Raw genomic sequence first — 27659 nt, 5'->3', positions numbered from 1 at the left:
TCGTCTCACTGTCTGTCTGCACAACCACTCAGTTACTCGTCGATGTGCACATGATGTGTGTGTGTGTGTGTGTGTGTGTACTTCAGACATTGTCTCTGGTTCAGGAGTGGCTTTGATGCAGCAGTTGTAGCCCCTTCCTGGAGATGTGTCTGTATGATGCTCTTGGCACCGGTCTCAGTCAAGTTCTTATATCAACTTTTCTTCTCAGTCCTCTCAGCACTGTGATCATCCCTGTAGTAGTAATAGTAGTATATTCACAAATTACTGAAAGTACTGAAAGTAATGGAACATTATTGTGTTGTGTGTTGTGTATTCTTAATGAGCAGGAGGGATTCTAGGATCAGAAGTTTAGGGACGTTGAACAGCACATGTTGAACTTAGCCACACCACCCTCCCTAAATAAAAAAAAAAACTGGACTGTAAATGAATTTGAGAAGAGTTCCCAGGAGGGTTGAGTGTTTCATATCAAAAGAAATAAAACCATTAAGATTAAAATCACAGACATTTATGAACTACACACTAAGAAAAATAAATACAGATTTGTACTGAAAAGGGTACAAAGCTTGTCGCTGGGGCTGTACCTTATATTGAGGTACAAAAAAGTACCTTTCAGTGAAAGTCATTTTTTGTACCCATGTTTTTTGTACCAGTAAAGATTATAAAGATTATAAAGATTATCATCAACTAAATATGGCTCAAAAACTTGATGATCCAAAATTGTCTGGCTTTCAAACAAAAATGGGCAGTTCAAATATATATATATTGTTTATTAGTACAGTGATACAGAATACTGAATGTACCCTATGGTACAATGGTACAAATCTGTACTTATTGCTGTTAGAAATGACTTTGTACTTCAGAGGAAACAAATCTGACCCCGTAAAGACCAATATTGTACCTTTGAGGGAACAATTATGAAGAGTGTACCTCTGAGTACAAAAAAAGTACTTATATCGTACCTCTGTTTTTTAGAGTGTATTATGTAAAAACATCTTTTCAGCAGAGTAGGAGATAAAACATTTTTAAATATTTCTGCCAAAAAAAAGAACTCTTGGAGCATCGTTATCTGGTCTAATATAAATAGCTAAAAGTGGAAAGCTACTTAAAACTCAAAAAAGGATGCATTTTTCACAGCATCTGCTCACACTGAACCATAAAAAATACTAAAATACCTTTTTTAACCAATTTTTTTACATATGGCCCTTAATTTTGGAAAACCAACTAAATATTTTTGACTGACTGGCTGATTGGCCACACACACACGAGCACATACACACGTGCGCACGGACACACAAACACACACGCGTGCATACACACATGCACTCACAGACACACACACACAGGACATATCAGTATAATTGGCGATTCCTGAGCCCCTAAAAAGGACTGGCGATGCCCCTGATAATGAGTAATGATGCAACACAAAAAATGTATCGGAGTAAAAGTATTAAACTCATGGCAAATATGTAGTGAAGTGAAAGTGGAAGTAGGAGAAAAATGAATACTTCAGTAAAGTACAGCTACAGCATTTTATTACTTAAGTACTACTATATTACTATACATGTCTGTATATAGAGGGTATTATTACTACATCGGGAGGCTTTTTACCCCTGGCATTAACATGCGTTTTTGGTGTGTATGTTGGGGGAAAGCCCAGCAGCAGCTCCAGTCTGGGAATTTTGGCTTTTATCTGTGAAATCTGGAGCGTGTCCAGTCCTGTCTGAGAGTGTCATCACATCACCGCTGAACAAATTATCTCTGCATAGTTTTATGCTCAGCTGCATGTGTGTGTGTGTGTGTGTGTGTTGGCTGTGGTATGGAGTGGTGTATATTAGCATGCATGTGAGAAAGGGTGTACTACAAAGCAGGCAGGACAGCAGAACAGTGGCTGTTCGTCATCTCTGATGCGTTCACTCTGTGCTGGAGTCTGTTTTGGTTTCGTGTCCTCCTGGGCGAGTAGATTAAAGGACTGTCTGATACGATGATTGATAATATTATCACTATCGTGCTGAATGACGTCAGTGCTCTGTTCTGAGAGGGAGAGTGTACAATCAGCACTTGTAGAACACTCAACAGTTGCATGCAGTGATGGCACGTTCATCATTTCATGATATGACCTTCTCAGGTCAGGATGGCAGTTTTAGGTCCACAAAGTAAAAATGTGCCGCAGGTGAATTTGCTATTTCTCACTGTAGAGCTCATATCATAATACCAATTAACACAAATTATAGAGAAACTTTAGAATCCCTTTCTCTCTCTCTCTCTCTCTCTCTGTGTGTTTGTGCTTATTCTTTGGGGGTTAATGTAATGAATTAATTACATAATCAGCCCAGTCTTATTAAGGAAGATGGTTGTGAATGAGGCTGTAATTAGTCGGGGTGAGTGACGGGGTGTGTGGACAGAGTGTGCGGAGTGTTCTAGTGTTAGAGTGTGAGAATGTGACCGACAACTACACTGGGTTCATAAATAAACATTAGCACGTATTAAAAAAATATAATCGCATCATGTATTTAACTATGATTCTCGTTTTAAAAAGGAATCACTAGTTTTAGTTTTTCATTATTCTGAAAATGGTTAATTTCAAATGTTCAAATGTTTAGGTTCCCATATTTAAAAAATATATGTTAACATTTTATCATATGTGAAAATGGCCAAAATATATGTACACTTTAAAGAAATATATATATATATTGGCATATTTGTAGCTGGAAAACTATTGACATTATTTTTTAATTATTTTTTAAAATATATTTTTAACAAATTTCTAGTTTAAGCAATTGGTTTAAAAACAAGATACAGTAGAAATCAGACGATTGATCTCCATCTATACTTTCTGTCTTAACCTGTAAAACTTGTTTACCATGTTAAATGTAAGTCTGCCAATACTTTATGCTACATATCTATGTTTACCATTTCCTCGTATAGTAGCAAAAGAAGACATTTTTAAATACATTTGATATATAGACAATATAGTCTGAAATACACTAATGTCACACAGTTCAAAAATGTATAAACAAACATGTTCATATATATGTTTTCCATATGGGTTAATTAAGTAATAAATGGTAGTACTTTTATTAATGCAGCACACTTAGTGACAGTGGCAGTTCAGTTTTAATCATAACTAACAAGTTAGTCTCTGCTATTTCTGTTGGTTTATTTATTATAAAACTTTCACACCTTCTTCTCCAGCTTCTCTGTGGAATAGAGCTGGTGCTGATGCAGCAGAGCCAGGCAGTTTTTAGCTGCAGAAAAACATTAGATCTCTTCCCCTCGCGGCAGCGTTACTTTTACTGGCCTGCCACAGGAGAGGAGGATGCTGTTAGAGAAGGACATAATGTTGCTTTAGCTGAAGAATTCCACTGATTGAAGGACATTAGGAGTGCTGTGCCAGTTTAAGACACTTTCTGGCTAGAGGTGTTTTGACCCAGATATTTTAATTCAATTTTTACTTGTCTTTTTGCTAACTCTTGGCCATATATGACATGACATATATGCTATATAATATGACATTTTAGATAGATATGTCTATTGTTTTTTAAATTATTGTTTTTTAGCGAAATCACTTAATGTGGGATGTGTTTATATCATGAAACACCCTCTGAAATAAATATTTTATGTTTTACATATTTGATTTCCCATAGCATGCTTATGTATACATTATGATTTAATATAAAATAGTTCCACACTGCAGACTATGGGCCCTACTTTACATTCTGTGCAAGACGAGTCGTGATGCTCGTTGCTTCCTTATACCCCGTCAGTAGGGCTGGCCCGAATAGCGTTTTTTGAGCTCCGGATATTCGGCACTGATTCGAAGCGAATATTCGAATATTCGTTTTTAAAAAAAGAGGTAAAAAAAAATAAATAAAAAAAAGCAAATCACGGCCCCTTCCACTGAAAAATGTTCAATTTGCTCTGACCGACGAGACATATTCACCCCGGATTTTTGGTGTTTTTATCCCCCATATTTTTGTGTTTTCACCCCATATTTTTTCTGTGTTTTTAGCCCAGATTTCTTTGTGTTTTCATCCCGGAATTTCTGCTGCCCCACACGCGGCTTATCCGCTGCGTAAGCAGGCTAGGAGGCTGCTGCACGGTTTCTCCGCTGCGCAAGCCAGCCCAGTAAATTGCTGTTTGTGTTTTCACACTTTGGCTATTTGCTTAAAAAAAAAAAAAAAAAAAACGTTTGTTCAGGAAGTATTTTATATTCTTAAACATTGTTAATTATATTAGAGGACAGTCATTGTAAACTGTACTTGGTCTATTTCGGTTAAAGGATTGTGCAGGGCATATTACTGATTTTGTATTTTTGCACTTGGGCTATAAGCTCAATATTAAATATTTCGTTTGTTTAGAAATTATTTTATATTTTTAAACCATGTTAAATTATATTAGAGTAGAGGAAAGTCATTGTTAATGACGTTATTGTACTTGGTCTATTTCGGTTTAAGCATTGTGCAGGGCATAGCCGTATTACTGATTTTGTATTTTTGCACTTGGGCTATAAGCTCAATATTAAATATTTCGTTTGCTTAGAAATTATTTTATATTTTTAAACCATTTTAAATTATATTAGATAAGAGGAAATTCGTTCAGACATCATTTTTGTAGGCCAGGCTTTTGTAACCGATTTAGCCCCTACTGTTGCCACATTACCCCTTACGTTTTATTATATAAATCAGTTTCGAAGAGCCTGCATTTTTTTTTTATCATGTATAATAGAGGTCTGCGCGAGACTGATTTTTAAACCCACTCTTCCACGCTCCGCGTTTCTGTCTCGTTACCGCTCCGCAAAAAATTGCTTCTTTTAATCCCGCGCCCGCCCGCCACATACACATTTCTGCCGCTCCCGCCCCACGTTCCTAATATAAATTAAATAAACTACATTTAATGCTTCAAATTTACTTATATATTTATTAAAACAGCAGCGCTGAATACTGTGGTCCCGTTCCTTACCCCAGTCCAAACACCATCGGTGTGTGCGTGTGTGTGTCGGTCCATCCTGCGCGTTGAGAGTTTTCTTTAGGTTTTTTTTTTTTACAATTATTACAGTTTTCTTGCTCCCGCATCGTCTGGATTAAACTCCCGCTCCAGCCAATAACAGTTCAGTTCTGTCCCGCGCGCAAGATATTCTGACGGGACCCGCTAAAACAGAAGTGGTTAGAGTGAGGTGGAACTCTGGAAAGGAGAAAAAAAACGAATATCCGAATACCAAAATTAAAAACCGAATACCTACTCAACGAACGAATATCCGAATACCCGAATATTCGGGTCCAGCCCTACCCGTCAGCAGTCTATTTTCACCTTTAAAATAGCATCAGTTTTAGGAGTTTAGGAATATATCTTTGTCAATGGGAGTGGTGGTCTGGAAGTGAGGTTGCTATCTTAGCAGCCAAAAACACAGATGCACCACTGACTGATTTTAAACCTTGACAGTCAGGCGCCATACCTTATCTTAGTTACGCAGGTGCACCACATACCACGATACCAAAGACACACCGACACAACCTAAATCGAGCTGCGCCATGCGCTGTTCATGGCTCGCCTGTAGATTGCTAAAATATGGCCCTAGGTGTTACTCTTATTACTGCTCACCATTAATGGTACCTTAAATGCTTCATACACAGAGGTAAAAAAAAAAAAAACTGATCCATTAAAACATGCCTGGATCAGCACGATCATCTCTTGATTGCTGTAAAACTGCTCTGTGTTACGAGTCACTAGTGTTACAATATAGGGTGCTGTAACTGTGTGGGATGTGTTACAGGTTCATGGTTGAACAGTAGGGTAACAGTAGGTCTGTTATGAGTCAGTAGTGTAAAAGTGTGAACTGTTCAACAAATCTGCTGTAACAGTGTGGAATATGGTATGTGACAGTTGTGTGGCATTGTGGACCATTCTGTCTCACTCTCTGTCTCACTCTCTGTCTCTCTCTCTCTCTCTCTCTCTCTCTCTCTCTCTCTCTCTCTCTCTGTTAGACCCAGTCTCTGCTCTGGAGGCCGCTCAGCAGCTGCAGCTGACCGTCAGGAAGATGCATGATGTGGAGACAGAGAATCAGAAACTGCGTGAGAAGCTGCAGGATTACGACAGAGACTCTGCACAGATCAGAGGAAATGGTAAATACAGCTCTCTGAGGAGTGAAGATCTGTGTTTACTGATCTGATAGACAGGCTGACAGCTGAACTCCTCTAGTTTAAGGTTGAGTATAAAGTATATGTGTGATGATATCTTACAGAGATATACCGTTATTCAAGTTAAAACACGATAGGCCTTCTTGATTAGAAACCTTCAGAAAAACATAAGCATTGTTCAAATAAATTAAGAGTAAAATTTCCTTTCTGTTCTTCCTGAATGTAATTGGTTCACAAATTTGGTGAGAGTGCGCAGTCCTTCAAAATGACCATAGAAATATCATAATCCAAGCCAATGAATTACAAAAAAAACATCATATAAAAAAAGAATACACAAAACAAAACAAAAATCTATGTTTTATTGAATGAAGTGCATTTGAAATATTTATATCAGCACCTTTTATTCCCATTCTCTAGATTTGTTGCTTGCTGAAAGGAGTGACTTATAGTGAGGCATTAAATGGATTATGCTGTCTTAAACTTCTGGGATGATGTTGCTCATTGAGAAATTCCTGATCTATTAGCCATCGCCCACTGTAACATTCCAGTATCCAGAGAGCCGAGCACGGACAGCACCTGTACAGACACGGAAAAAGGAGGGATCTTGTGAAGTCCCTCCAGAAAGCTGTCTATAAAATGTTGCATTAATCCAAAAGAATGGATCTTTATAGTCTAAAGTCGAGTAACTTCTTAGTCATCACTCCTAACAGCTAATAAACCTGTACGACCTCTAAATACGCTTCCAGATCTCTGACTGATAAATCCAGCTGTAGTGTCTGATCAGCTGTTTACACTAATGGCTATTACAGACACTCACCTCTTTCATAGTGAAATAATTCACTATAATAGCAGTATTAAAGTAACTAATTGATCACAGGTAGAACAACCAGTTGTTTTGTACAGGATGATAAAAGTTGAGCCGATTAACAAGATTTATGAGTTTGTTTGCTTGTCAAGTGTAATTTAATTTAAAGTATTATTTGTAATCAAATTCTTTATTTAATACTTTAGTCCCTGATCCAATCACGTGATCGGAAATTAGGCTTGATTATGTAAAAGAATCGGTATTGGGTGGAAAAGATCTGGACACACACACACAGTTTTTTCTTTTTTTCCCAAAGTGGAATTTGCACAAAAAATGCAATATATGCAGATACAGTAGCATTTATTTCATCCATTAAAGCTTAGTTAAACTCATAATATTCAGAACATTATTATATTTTAGTTTAAAAAGCATCAAAACTACCCTGAGATTTTATAATACTAAATGTAAATCTAGTCTGCCAGGCCTAAACCACACTATAATATTATTACTGTCTCCCTCTTAAAAAACAAAACTACCAGCATTCAAAAAAAATAATCATCTTAATTATGATTAATTACAGAATTGTTGTTCTTTAACATTTTTAGTCCATTTATTTAGGAAATATTTATATTTATATGTCTTATTAGTACTTTTTTATTTTGTGACAAAATGTTTTGATACCATTTTTAATAATAATTAGAAATACCTTTACGTTCAACTTGAATGTACTTTCTTTTTGATGCTTTACCAAAGTATCGGATTGGGACTCTGTATCAGCAGATACTAAAAAATCAAATGAGTTGAACCTGGAAGCAAAAACACGTGGTCATTACACACACTTTACACATAGTCAGAGACAGGTGTGTTTCATTCATACACAGTAAAATTGAATGTGTTAAAGTCATTAAGTAATTGTAAAGTAGTGTGGAATCATTATTAACACACTCGTTTTTAAAACTGAAGATTGTAAGAATGACTCACAGTCAAAAAATGTGTCAAAAAATATAATTTAATCAATTTAATTAATGTAAATTACCTTTGCTCGTGTTTCATGAATGAGGAGCAACATCATCTATACGAGGTGATTCCAATCCTATAGTCTTAACCATCTCCCCCCCAGCTGAGGAATCCCCTTCTGCCATCTCTAATTGACTAGGCTCAATAACAGAAATAATTTATTGTGTTATTGATTTTACACGCTGACTCTCTCTCCTGGGCGAGCGCTGTGGGGTTGGTCAGGTTTAGCAGTGCTGCTGCTTCTCATTGATTATGTGTCAGAGTTACAGTCTGAACCAGTAAATCACTCTAAACACACGCTGTGTGTGTTTTACCAGGACCTGTTCAATCTCCTGTTGCCTGGGTGTTTTTACACACACACACACACACACACACACACACACACACACACATTCGTCTTATATCTGTTTCGACTCTCTGTGTTTCTCAAACTCACATCTGGAACTCTTTACGTCTGCAATAAAGACCAATTCCAGAGTGATAACTCTATATTATAGTGACATATCACTCTTACACTCTCTCTCTCTCTCTCTCTCTCTCTCTCTATCTGTCTCTGTCTATCTCTCTTTGTCTGTCTCTATGTCTTTCTCTCTCTCTCTCTCTTTGGGCTGTTGTGTGGTAAAGTACTGTAAATTGTATCAAAATAATGATTTAGGGTTCTGGTTTACAGTATGTTGCAGTGTAGTAATATAAATGATTTTTGACATGACTGTATTTTTAAACAGGTTTGGGGTTTATTCTTAAATCAAAAATATATAGAACATAAAACATCATAAACTATTTGAGTAATATAAATTAAGTAATTGTAATTAGATAATATTGTATTCAGAAATTAAGTAAAGTTTAAAGAAAGAATTGATTCAGCTCTATGTAACATTTAAGTCTTGAGTCGAGTTGAAGTTACTTAAATTTATCTGAAATTAAATTTACTTAAAATGCAAATGCAGAAAGTTGCAAAAGTATTTTTAAGTAAATTTTAGGCATCATTTTTTCAGTGTATATAATGAAAACTTTGAGTACTAAAGTTTGCTTGGCTTATTTAAATGACAATATATAATGTAAATACATTTTATTGTGCAAACTGCATCAAAGTAAAATCAGGATACAAAAAGAGTAGCTGTGTTTTCAGTACTGTTAAAAAGTAAGGAAGTAGATTACAGTTACATTTAAAAAAAAATTGGGTGATTACTCGCTAGGATTACTCTGCGGTCTAAACAGGATCACTACTCTCACTGTCTGTTTTTATTTAAGTGAGGTTTTGGGTGTAAAACACTGCTGTGTGTTGTAATTGTTGTGACTGTACGATTTAATGTATCACACTGAGCTAGTTAGGAGTGGTATTCTAGCAAAGAATGCTTATCAAATTAACATATTTAAATATTTTTTTTAAAACTGACAAGTAAAAGAATTTCACTGTTCAGTGTAAATGAGACTTAGAAATAAATAAATACTCTCTCATCTTTAAAAGACTCTTTATAAAAGAATCGTTAGGAAAATCTTCTTTAAATCCATGTAGATGAGCTAGCCAGCCCTGCAGTATGATTGGCTGACTGCTGAATGCTCTGTTGTCTCGATATTTCTTTATGTTGTTAATCAAGTGTTTAGATATGTTTATATGTGATATTTAATTACTCATAGTATTAATCACAACAACTAAATCATACATAGTGGACACAATTAAACCTTCGCAAATACTACATTTGAACTTTTTTTGTTTTTTTTTAAAGAAGACGCAGACATTAGGATGAATTTTAAAGTAAAATGAATGAAATGGCTCACTCAATCAGTGCACTCGGTGTCTATTTGCTCTCTTTTTTATCTGTCTCTACCACTATTGTTCTACTTTTAAATGTATCCAACAAAAGTAAAATGTACCGTAATTGATATTTATGGAATTATTCATAGTAACAGCATATACACATAAACCAGCAAACAACAAGAAAGAAATAAACAGTAGTAGCAGTAAATGCAATCTTTTTCTCCTTTTTTTATGTTACAGAGGGGACAATTAAAGCCCTTCAGGAGAAGTTGGAAGAGTATGAGCGACTGTTTGAGAAGCAGCAGGCTGTAAATGCATCTAAGGATGATGATGATGAAGACAATGCAGCAGAACAGCCTCCCAGTAACTATGCAGATAAAGACAGGTCAGTCATTTAAAGCTGTAATGATGTCATATTATTTAAATAAACTAATAGTTTATTGTGATCTTTTAAACGTTAAATATGTGTATTTGTATGGGTGTGTTTTGCAGTGAGCTACAGGAGAAACTGAACACAGAGGAAATAAAACTTCAGACCATACAAACAGGTTAGAATAAACACTGGATTGGGACTGTCTTTTTGTGTGTGTAGTGTTTGTGTGTGTATGTGTGTGTGTGTATGTGTTTGTGTGTGTAGTGTTTGTGTGTAGCACTGATGAGTTGTTTGTATTCTAGCTCTTGAAAAAACTCAGGCAGAACTTCAGGAACTGAAGGCGAAATTTGATGAAGAATCCAGAACTAAGTGAGTGTGTATTCGTGTGTAATTTTACATTTTTTTATAATTGTATTGTGTGTGAACACTTGCTATATGCCAAGCCTGTGTGTGTGTATGTGTGTGTGAAGGAGAGCCATGGCTAACCCTATGGTATGGTTTGGGTGATAATTTCCTTGTCTTGCTGTCATGCTGGAATGCAGTGTGTGTGTGTGTGTGTGTGTGTGTGTGTGTGTGTGTGTTTGTGTGAGTGTGTAGCCTGGCGGTGGGAGTGGTGTAATTACAGTTTGTATAAAGCCAGCCCCCCAGCACTGCTGCCTTTCCCAGCTTTCTGAAGTGGAACAGACAAAGTTCAGCTGTAGCACATGTTTGTATGATCTGAACTCAGTGTCTTAAATTACACACTTCCTGTAATGTCTACAGGCTATCAGAATGAGATAGAGGATCATACGCACATTATAGAGCATTATAGATTGTCTCATATGCTTTCTGTAGTGTGTTACAGTCTGTAAGGATGGTTGTGTGAATCATACGAACAATATAGAGCATTATAGAGCCCCCATGTCTCCTGTAGTGTGTTACAGTCTGTGAGGATGGTTGTGTGGATAATATGAACATTATAGAGCATTGTAAGGCACCAGCATGCTTCCTGTAGTGTGTTACAGTCTGTGAGGATGGTTGTGTGGATCATATGAACATTATAGAGCATTGTAAGGCACCAGCATGCTTCCTGTAGTGTGTTACAGTCTGTGAGGATGGTTGTGTGGATCATATGAACATTATAGAGCATTGTAAGGCACCAGCATGCTTCCTGTAGTGTGTTACAGTCTGTGAGGATGGTTGTGTGGATCATATGAACATTAGAGAGCATTGTAAGACACCAGCATGCTTCCTGTAGTGTGTTACACTCTGTGAGGATGGTTGTGTGGATCATATGAACATTATAGAGCATTGTAAGGCACCAGCATGCTTCCTGTAGTGTGTTACAGTCTGTGAGGATGGTTGTGTGGATCATATGAACATTATAGAGCATTGTAAGGCACCAGCATGCTTCCTGTAGTGTGTTACAGTCTGTGAGGATGGTTGTGTGGATCATATGAACATTATAGAGCATTGTAAGGCACCAGCATGCTTCCTATAGTGTGGTAGATTGAGTGTGTGGTGAAGGGTCTCCTCTGTTCTGTAATGAAGTGAGAGAGACATTCCTCTTACTCCCTCTCTCCTCACTCTCTTTCAGTGCAGTGCAGAGTCTGTGTGTGTGTGTGTGTGTCGTTGTGTGTGTGTGTTGGGGGTTGGGACAAGGAGCAGGGTTTAGTCAAGTGTAATAATGGAATGCACTGGTTCACTTCACTCTCTCTCTATCTCCATCTTTACTCTCTCTCTATCTCTCTTCACTCTCTCTCTCTTTCTTGTCCTCTTTTCGTTTCCTGTGTAGTTTTGTCATCACACTACGCTGTCTTCTCTCTCTCTCTCTCTCTCTCTCTCTCTCTCTCTCTCTCTCTCTCTCTCTCTCTTTCTCTCTGTGGGAGAGATTTTTCAGCTAGATCCCAATTTAGCGTAGTCATCTCTCTCTCCCTCTCTTCCTCTCTCTCTTTGTCTCTGTTTCTGTCTACCTCTCTCTCACTCTCTCTCTCTTTCAAACACACACACACACACACACACACACAGAGTGTAAATGATACACACTCAGTTGTCTGGGTGTGAGTTATGAGGACCCTGGTAATGGCCAAGATAATAGAGGGTCCTCATAATGGGGTGTGTTCTCGTGTCTCCGTAAACCTTAAACCTTAAACACGTTACACACACACTACTTGTATATTTACATTACATTTTGTATAGTACAAGAATGTGAGTGTAAGTATGCATGGTGTGTATAAAACCCTAATAAAGCTGTTTGTGTGTGTGGGTTGTGTGTGTGTGTGTGTTACACAATTTGTGAGACTGTAAAATAGAAAATGAGTCAGTCCCTGCAAACACTAAACATTCTAAATTTCATCATTTGAGAAGTATCTGGTCCCGATAAAGGCATAAATACATACATGTGTGTGTGAGAGAGAGACTGTGTGTGTTCCTCTCTCAGGGTGTAGAGTGTGTGTGTATAATTACAGTGTTTAGCTGCACTGGAAGAGCGGGTTGGTTTTCCTTTGCCACAGACATGGGCAGGGTGTGTGTGTGTGTGTGTATGTATTTATGCCTTTATCGGGACCAGATACTTCTCAAATGATGAAATTTAGAATGTTTAGTGTTTGCAGGGACTGACTCATTTTCTATTTTACATCTCTTGTAACACAAGAGATGACTGGATCATATGGACATGGGCACCCAAGGTTAATTGAGGAGATCCACAATTTACATAACCTAAATTACCTGCTAATGCAAAGGGGCCAGAAATACTATATATATATATATATATATATATAAAAGCTATGTTTCTACTACCATAAAGGATATTAAAAGAGTTAACCTTCTTTTGTTGCAGTATCTGTCTAGGCAAGACATTCCAGTAGATTTGATTGCCTACAACAACAAGAGAGTTAGTGAGTTCAGGATGTTTAATGCTCCAAAACTCATCCCAGAAGCATTGGGTGGAGCACCATCATTCCAGAGAACACAGGTCCACAGCTCTGCTTCTGGAATTAGGCATGGTGGCAGTCGGTTCATATTTATCTGCTCCACAGAGTTCTATTCTATTGCCATTTCTCCTTAATGTTCTTAATAAATGTTTATCCAGCTCTACAGCACCGTTGGAAAGCCATGAAAGTCAGGAGAGCAGAGTAGGGACGAGTCTCTGTAGTTGGGGTTAATATGGATGTATAATGTTAACATTTCTCACGTAGTCCTGTCAAAAAGAATTACCTTCTTGACTTTTTGATTAATCATACAATATATGTACATAATCTGACTAAAATCTTGAGATCAATAAAGTGTCTATCTTTGTAATCTCAATCATTTTGGCTGATCTCTCAAACTGAACAAGCTGGTTTCTTAATTTCATTGATTTAAAATGTTTTTATAGTCCAAATCTGTATATTACAAATTCCACATTTAAATGTTCTTAATAATCTAACGTTTATTGCTCTTTAAGAGTAATGTGTAATTATATTTGTACCCCATTTTACTATTACTATATCTCTCTTCCTCTCTTTATGTCTCTCTCTCTCTCTTGCTCTGTTTTGTGTTTATTGAGAGTGAGGATTGTGTTTACCCTGCTCTGCCGTAGCTGCCCCATTAATGCTGTGCAGAGTATGCACACACTGATCTGATCTGCAGAGTTAAAGCTGCATTATATTCCCTAATTCCCTGATCTGGGATCATCTAAAGCCCAGCTGCACTTTATTTAACACTTCAGGAATAATAATAATGATAATCATAATAGTAACATAATTTCCTTTTACTTTCTGCCTGTTACGGTTGTATTTTTGGTGGTTGGTATGTAATGATGGTGGTGAAGTTATTTGTATCTAATTTTCCAAAATTTCATGCCGTGGTGTTTGCTTCTAGAATTGATCAAATCTATAATTCCCTTCCAGTGAAATGTTCTCTTTTCCACTGGCTGCAACACAGGCTAAAACATGATTGATCCACCCCTAACCCCCCCAATGGTTTGTCTCATATTTTTAATCTGAGCAGGTGTTGGTGAGCAGTAGAGCAGTGTCAAAAGCTGCATTTACATTCTTGCAGTTCTATTAGCGGTTCTCTCAGACAGTTTTTTTCTAAGAACCTATTGACCTCCATTGATGTTGTTAAATTACATTAATGAAGATTATTTAATCATTTTTAACAGTTTTATTTATATAGTAATCTATATGATTTTCATTTTTCAAAGAAAAATGTCTCAGTACAGTTTGTGTAATATTCTATAAGCCATTGTTGTTACTATCTTTATTATTAGTGTACATTTCTGTTGCATGTATTAATGAACTAATATATATATAAGAAGCGAATGGTGGTGAGCAGTAGTGAAAGTGATCACACTCCTGAGCCGTGTTGGTTTCGTGTGTGTGTGTGTGTGTGAATGTTATGATCCGACAGAACCAAGAGAGTGATATCAGCTTAGAATGTATTAGAGGGAGACACATGGCTGTGTTTCAGCTCACACACTCCGGCAGGTGGATCACCACTGAACACACACACACACACACACACACAGACCAGAGGATTACTGTGACACTGAGAGGGCTTAATGCTGTGTGTGTGTGTGTGTGTGTGGCATGCGTGCAAGTGAGTGCTGGGTTATTGGGGGAAGATACAGATACACATATTTTTGCGTACACTCACAGCCAGATGCTGTCATGGCCGCTCTAACAAACATCTGACTGCTCCCAGCTCACAACACATACACACTGTACCTTTTATACTCATGCATACATCACACACACACACACACACACACATACTTAGAGACTGTAGCTCTTCTGTTAACATATATTATGTGTTAGCTATCGTCTAGCCCTTCTCTATCCCAGTTTCTGACCAGAGCTGCTCTTCTCCAGATATATTTAAAAGGTGCACCCACTCTTAATGTAACAGCGAAAATGAAGAATCTGATATACAGTGATGATTAAAATCATTTAATTTTCCCAAAAATCTTCAGTGCTGCATTAATAGCGCTAACTAAGGCTAGTGCCAGCAGTTAGCAGCTAATGCTAATGCTGCTGCGCCCAGTTTTAGTCACCCAAATAAACAGTTTTCAGGAGAGAAATCTGTGTAGATTTACATCCAGCACTCTCGCTTGATTTTAAGAATTTTAGGATTACAGTTTTATTTACTTAACTCAGCTTTACTTAACGTAGCGAAGGGAAGCACAAGGTAGTTATTTCTAATAAAATAGTCAGTAAATGAAGCACAAAGTAGATGTTTTATAGTGTTAAATAGGGTTTTAAAATAAATGTCAGAGACAAGGGTTTCTAATAAAGTGGTGAATATATAGCTGTTGTGTGTTTGTAGTAGTAATGATATATGTCTATTTTTAGGGCCAGTGAGATTAAAGTGATGAAAGCAGATGTGGAGAACGCCAACCAGGTGAGTTTATAACCACAAAGCACTGATGTTTCATTTTTATCGTGATATAAATTGAAAGAGCAGCAGTAGCATTGTGAATAACAGCTAACTGAAACTGCATTACCTGCATGCAGCAACAGAGGGAGCTCTTCACACTGCAGACTGTGCTCATTTGAAATAACTAGGCTGGAGGCAGAGCGAGGTACAGTTTCCATAGATTAGGGAAAATTAAAGCAGCAAAACTAAATGCCAAACAAGCTTTAGCGGAGCTTTAATCAATTTATTTTTTTATGTTTCATATCCAAATTAGGATATTAACATAGTACCAGAGTATTGACCCTCGTGACATTCTTGATCCTTTTGATCCTCATTCTTAAACTGATTCCACTTTGTGTGGAAAGTGTTTACCTATGTGAACCCTTGAACTCACTAACTAAAAACACAGCGCACCCAATAAGAAAAAAAAACAGAACGTTACTTTATTTGTAATTATTGTAGTGTTTTTGTAAACAAATTCTTACTGCCACTATAAACAGCTTTATATATTTTCTGAGATGATCGAGGACTTTAGCACATCTGCAAATTTCCTGTGCTTTGCTTTCTGCTGCTTTGCATCAGAAGTACAGGGTCATTTAGATGCTAATGTAATCACACGTATTTGCTGAGAGTTGCTTACACAGACTTTTGGAATTACTTAGCAACTTTAAAACATAATATTTCCATAAATGCATAAAGATTTGGTGGGCAGATCTCACTGCTGCTAAAGGTTGAAAGGCTTTAAGCTTTGTTTTAATGTTATATAATGGTATAATGTTTGAAATGGCCTGTCCCTCACACTCCTCTCCTCAGGTCAGGCACTGCGGGCAGCTGGTGAATAAACATGACTTATGAATGCATATCCAGACTGGAGGCATTTTAAAGCGATAGTTCAGATAGTAACAGATCGGATTTACCTTCTTTACACTGAACAAAGTCTATCATCAAAAACTCTAAAAATACTGAACCTTTTTTTGTTAAAAATTAAATTATTGAAGTTTATAGCCTACTAGAAGTGTATAGCCTACTAGTTAGCCCTGTCTTGCAGGACTGAAAACCTCAATTCCAGGCCCTAATCTGTGTGTCCATTATTAAATTATGGGTATCTTTAACGTATACCTATTCTGCAGCGAGCCGAGGCAGCAGAGAGGGAATTGGAGAGTCTGAGAGAGCAACTCGCCAACCGAAAAACGGCAGACAGGGTAAGAGTCCCTTCAAATTCATGAGCTATAGGAAAAGCTATGAATCTGAGTTTTAGCTTTTAAATGGGTAAACAGCTGTAGGCTGAATGTGTGAAGCTATCTGCTGTAGGTGGGATGGGTAGCCTAAGCTTATTTAGGCTAAATAGGAGTGGCTAAACTTTTTTAGGCTTGATGGGTGGAGCTTATCTGCTGTAGTTTTAATGGCTGAGGCTAATTTGTTTTAGGGTTTACTGAGTGGGGCTAAACTGCTGTAGGCTAAATGAATGAGACGAAATTTCTACAGGCTGAATTTTTGGAGCTAAACTACTGTGTGTGTGTGTGTGTGTGTGTCTGTTTGTGTTTCTTTTCAGGCTGAGATGGGTGTGAAGGTGTGTGAGGTGGAGTGTGTGTCTGATGATGTTCTGAAACTCCAGAATGAACTGACTGAATTGACTGAGTCAACAGCCAATCAAATCAGCCGGATGCAGCAGCAGCTCAGTGATAAAGAGGACAAGCTAAAGGTACGGATACACATGAACACACACATTTACACACACAAAACACTGTCTTTTTATGGAGGAGCTCTTTAATTAGGAGTTGCTGCAGAACTTTAGGTGCCTCTGACTTTATTCACAGAGAACTTAGATGATGATGTTGAAAGCGGTGGGGCACTGGCCTGTAAGCACAGGCTCACACATGCACAGTTTATGTGTGTATGAGCGTGATGGATAGCCGGCTGGATGATAAGAGACTGAACAGAGATGGAGCTCACACTGAGGATGATCCACATAGACTGCACACACACACACACACACACACACACACACACACTGAGGAGCACAGTGAATGGAGTAAGGGGGGGAAAGTGACATATCTGAAAATAATGGCAGAATTATGTGATTAGTTGTGGCATAAAGGGACACTCTGACCAGAATTTAAAATGTACCCATCTCTTCGTAATTTGTAGTCCTCTTAGTCACTTAGTTTATTTTTCATAATTTTATTTCTAATAGAACCCCCCTATCACTAGTAATGTCCCAACACACCAGGAGGGTGAAGACTAACACATGCTTCCTCCGATACATGTGAAGTCAGCCACCGCTTCTTTTCAAGCTGCTGCTGATGGAGCATTACCATGCAGCCAGTGCGCTCGGAGGAAAGTGCAGCCGCTCGGTTTCGATACATCAGCTCACAGACGGCCTGTGCTGCAGACATCACCCTAGGAGTGATGTGGGGAGAGAGCGCCATAAACCCACCCGGAGGGAGGAGGGCAAATTTAGCTCCCTCTGAGTCACTTAGTTTATGTGAAATTGTTTTGTAGCCTGAAGTGATCACATTAATGTATAGAGCCTGGACATACATACATGATCATACCTGAACAGTAGAACACTTTTCAGTTTCTGTTTGCTGATGTGTGTTTTCTCTTTTACAGAAAATGGAGGAGAAGCTCCGGGCCCAGTGTGACTATGAGGAGCTAAAGAAAGAGTTGAGGTGAGATTAAAACTAGTTATAATAGGAAATTGTAAATAGGAAACCACAGGGTTCAAGTACCCAGCCTCAGAAAACTAATATTTATTCATTTAAACACAAATATAAAACTCTAACATTCGTCTGGACTATAAATCGCAGTACAACCTTTTTTGTTGTTATACAACCGCAACATTAATTGCAAAAGGCTTAGAAATGTCATTTTACATTTGCATTGTAAATATATGTAAATACTGTATAATAATTATTTCATTATTTCAAGTATCATTGAGCTTGGGCTGGGTATCTTCCAATAAAACGCTATTCACTAAACCTCTCTATGTCACTTACATATAACAAGGATTTAGTAATATATGGAACACATAACAGCCTATGATTGCATTTGCATTTATGCATGACATATTTCACTGTAGCCCTAAATATATATTTATTTATAAAGATATTTAAATGTGGAATGGCCTAAATTTGCTTGGCCAGTTCTGCCCCTACTGACCTCCCACACTGTCCTCATGCCAAGCCTGCAGACCATTGGTAACCTTTTGCTGCTCCTCAGTGCTCCTGTCTGCTTTATTCTCTGGTCAGTAGTGGCGGATTGCTATTTGGGTCTGCCATCATTTCGCTGGTCAGGTTCTCTGGGTGCAGTATCTTAGCTTACCCGTGGTGTGTTGGATCGGACTGGACAGGACAAAAACGGTTAAAACAACTATTTAAATATCCATTGTGATGTTCTGAGGAGCTCTGTGCTGGCCGTGAGTGACCTTAGAGGATGTTTTTTTACTATTTGCTGTAGTGATTGTGTGTTTATATGGTGCAGGTTGTTATTTAAATTGTGCAGCGATGTTCTCCAGAAGCTGATTGAATGTAATGGTGGTTTTCCTTGTTTTTTTTCAGGGTTTTTTAGGTTATCACAGCTGTGATCACATTTACTTGAAACTTAAACATACTTACTTAATCTCTTCAACTTTAACTGTCTCAAACCAATTCAGGCTTAATTTTAATGGATCAAGTATTGCCTATTTTCGGTACAGTGTGCTTTTGATCTCTTGTTTTTAAAAATATGTTCTAATACAGCATCCTTTGACGTCCTCCTGGTGTCAATAATGGAGTTTATTCCAGGCTTGCAGCAGTGAGGAGCATTCTCACAATATAACAGAACAATTCATATTTTGCAGTGTGGAAATGAATGGATTATTTGTGGTTGTAGAGCTGCTTTTACTCCAGACATTTGTCTGTTTCCTGTGTTTTGGCTTGTTAGATACTAAACTATGGTTGAAACTTTGCTTTAACAGTGGGAGGACCATACCCCTATCTTTTGTTCTAATCCAGTGCTGAACAGCGAGTTCAGAACTAAGGTCAAATGCTAATGCTAATGCTAAGCACACATGCTGTGGAAAACAACATACCTTATTCAGCACACTGTAAAATAAAAAAAATGTCACATAATCCAAAGGATCTGTGAGCTAAACTGTAAAGAAGACAAAACTGTATTACAAGATATTAACTACACTATAAAGTGGTCTTTTTAAAAAGGCATTAAGATATTCAGATCAAATCACTGGGCAAATAAAGTGGATAAGGACCTCCCTAGTTAATGCCTTTAGCATGCACCATAACCTAATGGGCCAAAGCTCCATACTGCTGACTGGGCTGCTGCAGGAATGTATTTAAAGATGCTAGAGATGCTGGAACGTTCTCTAAAACAGGATTTGAGGCGTGGTACTCTTGATTAGGGCGTGTAAATGTGGCTGCTGGGAATGAAGGCCGCTGTTGTTCTGATTATTAGCTCAAAAAGGACGCATTCCACTGTAATGGAGCGAAGCGTTTTCTCCTTAGAGGCTTTTCTGAAAATGGCCTCGCTGTGGTCTGTTTATAATATCTTAGTGAACCCACTGCAGAACAATGCAGCTTTCACCTCAGCTGCTGAATTCTGGTTACTCCATCGCAGGTGCTGATGGAATTTTCAGACTTTTATTGCAGTATTAAAAACAAAAAAAAGTTTTTTTCTCACTTCTGTAACAGAATAAAGGTGCCCTGAGGGCAGAACACTGGGTAGGTTTGCTATGGGAGGTTGGGGTGAAGTTTAAAACTGATAAATCACTCTGTTAAATCACTCTCTCTTCTTCTCTCCAGCATCCTCAAATCCATGGATTTTAGCTCATCTAAGCACTCTTCAGCACAGGTGAGCTGTAGTTACTGCTAATACTACTACTACTACTGTCTAATACAGTCTGATCTCATTACTGTTGTGTTGCTACGTTAATTAAATCTAATGAGGTAGTTACACAGTTAATTAAAGCACTAGTTACATTCTCAGACTGTGTGGACAGATTCAAGTTGCACTTCTGTTTTTTTCCAGTTAGTTTTGGAGTCAAAAGGAACAAAAAAGGCAACTTTAAACAGCGTTTTTCCATTCTGTAGCACAAGACTTTCATACATTAACTTTCTGTCATAAACAGATCATGATAAAATATCTCCTCTTCTGCAGACACATACTGATACAAGGTGGATTAAAAAATTATCATCTGTATTAAACTTTATACTTTTAGTATGTACAGTTGCAGCTTATGAAATGCCGATTTAAATACTCCAAACTAGACTGGTATGTTTTATTAAATATTAGAGTATATCAGTATTCAGTAAAGCAACAGTGCCAAAAGTCCCTTATACACTTCACATTCAGTTATACCAGGAATTTTGGCATGTTATTTTATATTAGTACATTAAAGGGCTAGATTTCTACCTCTATTTTCCATGTTTTTTTTACCTGAACTCCACTGCACTCTCCCAACTGATGTACTAAAAATGAGCAGGTTTCTGAATGACTATTTTGTGTTGTGGCCCATGTAAAAAGCAGCCTGGGCAGAAACCGTATTTTTTAACTTCTGCAGTAAAACGTGTGGCTAAACTGCTGTAGACTTAATAGGTATTTGTAAAAAATGTTCATGATGTCGCAAAAACGATGAGTTCAGTGTAGCATTGTAGTTTTTATATAAGCACTATATGAATATTAGCAGTGTTTACATTTTGTAGCAATTTTGAAATGAAATTAATTGAGCAGAAATCAGATTCTCATGATAGGGGCCCTTAAATGCTATACTAAGTGTATATATGTATACATATTTATCTACAATAACAGTTGTTTCTCCTCTTTGTGCTCATCCTAGGATTCTCAGCAGCCGTTGGAGCTGCTGTCTGGTAAAGAGTCCGGCCAAGTAGATGGAGTGGTGAAACGACTGACCCATAGTGAACTGACTGGTGAGTATAAGGAGGAGGAGAGCAGTGCAAGGGTATTATACATTATGTGGAGTTTATCCTGCTTTTGTTGGAGTAACTGTCTCTACTGTCCAGAGAAAACTTTCCAGTCGATTTGAATTATTTGATGCAAGGTCAGGATGTTAGATAATCAACTTGTTAACCTATCACAAACCTATACAGGATGGATCATCATCATTCCACAGAGTTCCACTGCTTCACAGCTCTGGGCTTTATACCCATCAAGACTTTATGCTGCTGTAGCCCGTGCCTGGCATTAGACATGTTGGCAATGGGTTCATGTTGATCTGCTCAAGAGTCCTATACATTTGGCTACAATTCTCTACAGGCACTAGACAAGCCATGTGTGCATTTGCACAACTGTGTCAGCACTGGCTAAACCTTAAAGTAGCTAAACTCCCTATACACTCCCTGTACACCCTGGTGGTCTGGAAATGAGTATGTTCAAGTAAATATCTGGCATGTTTCTATCTTTGCGGCATGAAATACATGCGCCACTGACTGATTAAAACCGTGGCAACAGTCAACAGTCAGCTGCCCACACAAATAAACACACTCTAGCGCTCAAATCCAGAGTAAAGAATAAAATAACATAGCTGTTCCCTTTAATGAGCTGCTGGTGTACCTTCACCTGTGAACGCACAGGTCAGTGTCCTCTGCTGAGACGCGCAAAAGCGCTACACTGTTAAGATATCAACGCGCCAAAGTCAGAGCACACCTGGGAATGACAACTGGCACACTGATTGGTTAATTTCAGGTTACTCCCAAAACACACTCATGATTAATTAAGATAATTAGAACATGCTTTTGCACGCCCTCACGATACCAAAGACACGCCGACACGCCTTATATCAAGCTGCACTATGTGCAATTTACCGGTGTGTTATAGATCACTAAAATAGAGCTCATTGTGTTTGTAGGTGTAAAGGTTTATCTGTTACCCAGTAACTTTTCGTAGACTTCTGTGTTTGGTTGGAGTTTGTGTGAGTTTATGAGACTCTTTGCGCTGCTCTGTTCAGCTGGAAGAAGATAAATAAAAGCAGAAGCTGCACAAACAGGTAGTGACGAGAAAGGTTTGGAGGCTTAAGCCAGCTTTAAGGTCACTTCTTTTTTCTCTCTTGGAACACAACAACAGGAGTGACTTTTTAGTGTGTGTGTTGATGCTGTCCAGTGCATTGGCGTGGAGTGTGTGCGACGTCCCTGAGGCCTCCAGAAATTCCAGCAGTTCCTGAGGAGCTTAATGATAATGAGGCCTCCTTCTGCATTTAGTTTAGCTTTGTATCTCCCCTGGTTGCCCTTTTAACCATGCAGCGTGAGTGTGTGTGTGTGTGTGTGTGTGTGTGTGTGTGTGTGTAGATGAAACTGGAAATGTCAGGCTAGCATACCTCTGGACTCCCCCCTGGTGATTATGCATTTCATTTGGGATGTAGATATAAATGTAAATCTGCTTCTTCTTTCATGTTTAGCATTTTTAAAGCAAGCCTGAAGTTCACGCTACTGTTTCTCCTTAGATCAAGGGGACTATCCAGCACTTTGTCTAATTTTGCTGCAGTAACAGCCTTTACTCTTATGAGAACAAGTTTCCACTTAGCACAATGAATACATTATAGACTTATTCTACTGATAATATATGACATCATTTTTTAATCATTTTTGCTGACCTCATAGAAAGAGATCATATAATTGGTATGTAAATTTTGTTTAAAAACAGTGGGCTCATTTTTATATTTCATTTCCAACATTTTATTATTTTTATTAATCAAAAGTCTTATAGTATTATCTAGAAAAAACATGTTGTGGTTATTGTGGCAGGCCTGGTGTTCACTAAATGTTAGAACATTAATGTGAGAAGGATTTGATTGCATTCAGCCTCTGAAAGCTTTAGTGAGGTCAGGGACTGATGTTGGATGTTTAGCTCTGCCACTCCAACATTTTAAAGGTGTTAGATGTAGCTCCATTACTCTAGAGAACACGTTCCACTGCTCCAAAACTCAGCATCGAGGGGACATCAGGACACACACTATTAGACTGAGAAACAGATTCTTCCCCAGAGCTTTAGCCTCCATTACTCCCCATCACTATTATTAATTGCTCCTGGTCTCTCTGTGAGTTACCAAACAATGTTTTTTTGTAAAAGACAGTAACAGGAAATTCTTATCATATATCTTCTTACTTATCTCTTTACACTCTTCATCTCATCTCAGCAGTTCATAATGTAACAACTTTACAATTTTAATAACACTAATATGAATAATAATAAACACATGTAAAAGATTTTTGTGCATAATGTAAGTTATTGTAGCATTTATTACATTATAAATTGATAGATAGATAGATAGATAGATAGATAGATAGATAGATAGATAGATAGATAGATAGATAGATAGATAGATAGATAGATACAGTCATGTGAAAAAATTAGGACACCCTATGAAAACCTGTATATTCTTTAACATATTTGGACATGTGGATATTTACTATCAAATTTAACAGTACTGAGATATCCAAGTAATATGACTAAACAATAAAAAAATAAGAAACGCCTTTTTACAACATTATGTAAAATGTAATTCAAAAAGAATGCAATTTCTGGTGAGGCATAAATTAGGACACCCCTATATATTGGGCCACTTCAAATATTTAAGATCACACACAGGTGTGTCATATCAGGTGCACATGATCAGAACATCGTTACCCAGCATGTTGAATGAGGCTTACCCTATTTAAACCTCAGAAATGTAGTTTGGTGTGTCCCTGACTGTTGAAGTAAGAGTGAGCACCATGGTGAGATCCAAAGAGCTGCCTGACGCCCTCAGAAAGAAGATTGTGGCTGCTTATGAGTCTGGAAAGGGATTTAAAAAGACCTCCAAAGATTTTAACATCAGTCATTCCACCATCCGGAAAAAAGTGGAGGACATTCAAAACAACTGTGACCATGCCCAGGTCTGGCCGTCCAAGCAAGTTCACCCCCAGAGCAGACCGTAAGATGCTAAAAGAAGTCATGAAAAATCCTAAAATTTCATCACAGAACCTACAGCAGACTTTAGCTACTGTCGATGTGAAAGTGCATGACTCAACTATCAGAAAGAGACTACACAAGTTTAATTTTCATGGGAGGTGTGCAAGGAGGAAACCTTTGCTCTCTAAGAAAAACATTAAGGCCAGACTGAATTTTGCCAGAGATAATGCAGACAAAGACCAGGACTTCTGGAATAATGTTCTTTGGACAGATGAGTCTAAAGTTGAATTATTTGGACACCAGAAAACAAGACATGTCTGGCGTAAACCAAATACAGCATTTCAAGAAAAGAACCTCATACCAACTGTGAAGCACAGAGGTGGAAGTGTCATGGTTTGGGGATGCTTTGCTGCAGTAGGACCTGGCCAGCTCACCATCATAGAATCCACCATGAATTCTGCTGTGTATCAGAGGGTGCTTGAGGAACATGTGAAACCATCTGTAAAAAAATTAAAGCTGAAGCGGAAGTGGACCCTGCAACATGACAATGACCCAAAACATACCAGTAAATCCACCAAGGACTGGCTAAAAACTAAGAAGTGGAGAGTCCTGGAATGGCCAAGTCAAAGTACAGATCTTAATCCAATTGAGATGCTGTGGAGTGATTTAAAACGAGCTGTACATGCAAGACGCCCCTCAAACATCTCACAGCTGAAAGAATTCTGCATTGAGGAGTGGGGCAAACTTTCTTCAGATCGATGTCAGAGATTGGTGGGTGGCTACAAGAAGCGTCTCACTGAAGTTATTTCAGCCAAAGGGGGCAACACTAGTTATTAGAGGGTGGGGTGTCCTAACTTTTTCCTCCATTATAATATGCCTTTTTGTTCATAACTTTTGTTTTATGAGTAAAACGATGTTAATTTTGGTTGTTTAGTTGCAATTAAATTACTTTCTTTTTGAGAAATAAATAAAAACGATTTTGGACATTGATATGTGAACATTTCTCAATAAAGAGCGGACTCTTTAATGGGGTGTCCTAATTTTTTCACATGACTGTACTTTATTGATCCCTGAGGGGAGATAATAATAATAATAATAAAATAATAATAATGAAATAACGTGACTGAGTGCTGATTATTATATATCTATATATAGTGTGAATTGAGCTCTATTCCAATAACTATAATCTTGGTCATGAATGTTAGCACCCATTCAGTTCTTTCATAAAATGCAAAACTCACCCACCTTTTCTCCACTTGTTCTGTTAGGGCTGTAAGGTTCTAAACTGAAAGTTGGGAGCTAAACTGACACGTTCTCTAGAAGCAGAGAGAGTTAATGCAGTGTGAGTGAGAGCAGGTAGCTTGCGCACAGGTGGACGTGTGCACGGACATGCCCTCAGCAGTCTGTACCTCACCAGAGATCACAATCCAGCCCAGCCCCTGGCTTACTGTATACACTCTCAGCTACAGCTTGCTGTCCTGTGCTAGCAGATAGCACACTGCTGCAGATGACCTGTAGTCTTAGGCTGCAGTAAACAGAACACTGTGAAAACTGCTCTTCATATTTGAGTTAGCAAGCTTGCTAATCTGCAGAATATAAAGAGTAAAAACTCAGTAGAAAACACAGTTTATTCCAGCACTGTGCAGACAAAATATATGTAAATTGATATATGAATATGCTTGTATTAAGCAAAAACATCTGTCAGTAGAGTAAGCAATTTTTTCTTAAGCCAGGCAGACACTGTGCGATTTTTTTAATTGGATGCGTTCTGGAGAGCTCACACTGCACGTTTGAATCGTTTGTTGTGTATGAACAACGCCTGCGATTCATCTGCACACACTGTACGGTCCGACTGACCTGCTGCGAGGGGGGAGCTTACACTGCACGTCTAAACGCAGCCTGTAGGCGGAGCTTTCTTTGCATACAAACTCTCGCTTCAACACAACACAACGCCTTGCAAAAGAAAGCGCTTAGCTTTGCTTATTTGTGCCCTGTTGTGCGCTGAAAGTCCACGGAAGAGACGTACATGGACTCGCAGGTGGCTGAGGCGACGTGGACTCTACGGGTTGTCCGTTTTACAGAAGGAGAGCGCATAGAAAAATGACTGCGCGTCAGGCTGCGAAAGAAACACCAGCAGCTTAAATAAAATAAAATAATTTTATTTTTTATTCTGTTTCTTGTTTATGTAAAAACTGGTTTTGCAACACTGAATATTAAACAAGCAATCGATTATTCACACTGGATAGGGACCCTCATTTACAGTGCCGCTGAGCATTAACAGTTTAAAGGGATTAAAAAAATATATAAAATATAGAAATAAAAACTGACATTTATTATAGACGAATAAAATATATACGTAAAAAAGGAAAAATAGGACCTTTAAAAAAGATCATAAAAATTGACATAAAAGGTAAAAAAATTATATCTTATGAAGATATATATTTAATGATTTGATTAATAAAAGAATAAAAATAATTAAAATGAATAAATAAAAAATATAAAATATAAACTCATTAAAAATTTGTTTAAAATAACCCAGGCTTTCTGCAGAATAATCAAAGTTTCAGTTAGTTTCAGTTTCAAATCATGAAAACAGCTCACCAAAACCTCAAACTATTCTTTATATTTGACAATATTTACTTACAGGTCCTTTGCTTGTACTTACAGGCCCTTACTTATTTTTATTCAACTGAACTGAGTTTTATATTATCTGTAGCCTCGCGCTGAATTCAGCTCCGCGCTGCGAAAGAGAGCGAGAGAGAGGCACAGCGCATTTTGTCTGATTTATCTTGATTAATTATCAGTACATTTATTAGCTTTAGTAAGTTTAATAGCATTAATTTTACTACACTTCTCCGACCTTATTTATTAAAACGTTTATTTTAGAAGACAGAGGTTATTATGCGGGCAATGCCGCGCGCAATGCCACGCGCTGCGCTGGCTTTGCGTGGCTAATATTCTGGAGCACTGGACGAGATTTTAATTAATAAATTAATATATTTATAATTTTAATAAATTTGCCCTGGCGAAAAGAAACGAATTATAAAATATAGCTTTATATTTCTGTGCATGTTTTAAGTTTAATATAATTGACGGGCAGCACCAGAGGCTGACAATGTGCTTTATTTTTCAGATATAATAGCAAAGTGAAATAAAATAAATTTATGTTTGTCAAAGATATTTTCTCTTTTAATTTTTCTTTTCAAAAACTCCAGCTATTGACTGAGAATAAGCATCTGTTGAAATTCTTAAACAGCAGAATTCCTGTGTCTGTGTCAGGTCTTAGCCCTGTCT

General features: G+C 37.7%; 2 protein-coding genes across 3 annotated transcripts in view; one reads left to right on the top strand and one right to left on the bottom strand.

The window, feature by feature from the left end:
- The window catches only part of cux1a (cut-like homeobox 1a), a 135677-nt gene that overhangs the window by 81342 nt on the left and 26676 nt on the right, over nt 1-27659 (top strand). For both annotated transcript variants that reach the window (XM_007259429.4, XM_007259428.4), the window contains exons 5-14: nt 5982-6119; nt 9956-10100; nt 10208-10263; nt 10391-10457; nt 15401-15449; nt 16595-16666; nt 17017-17166; nt 18078-18136; nt 20264-20312; nt 21298-21388. In XM_007259429.4, the coding sequence (XP_007259491.3) occupies nt 5982-6119; nt 9956-10100; nt 10208-10263; nt 10391-10457; nt 15401-15449; nt 16595-16666; nt 17017-17166; nt 18078-18136; nt 20264-20312; nt 21298-21388 (876 nt within the window). The remainder of the gene's footprint in view (nt 1-5981; nt 6120-9955; nt 10101-10207; nt 10264-10390; nt 10458-15400; nt 15450-16594; nt 16667-17016; nt 17167-18077; nt 18137-20263; nt 20313-21297; nt 21389-27659) is intronic.
- Nucleotides 1-27659, bottom strand: part of LOC125784927 (negative elongation factor E-like) — a 232426-nt gene that overhangs the window by 204205 nt on the left and 562 nt on the right. The window lies entirely within an intron of this gene.

This window comes from Astyanax mexicanus, chromosome 20, assembly GCF_023375975.1.
Source record: "Astyanax mexicanus isolate ESR-SI-001 chromosome 20, AstMex3_surface, whole genome shotgun sequence".
Classification (NCBI taxonomy): Eukaryota; Metazoa; Chordata; class Actinopteri; order Characiformes; family Acestrorhamphidae; genus Astyanax; species Astyanax mexicanus.
This window is presented reverse-complemented; position numbering and strand designations above follow the sequence as displayed.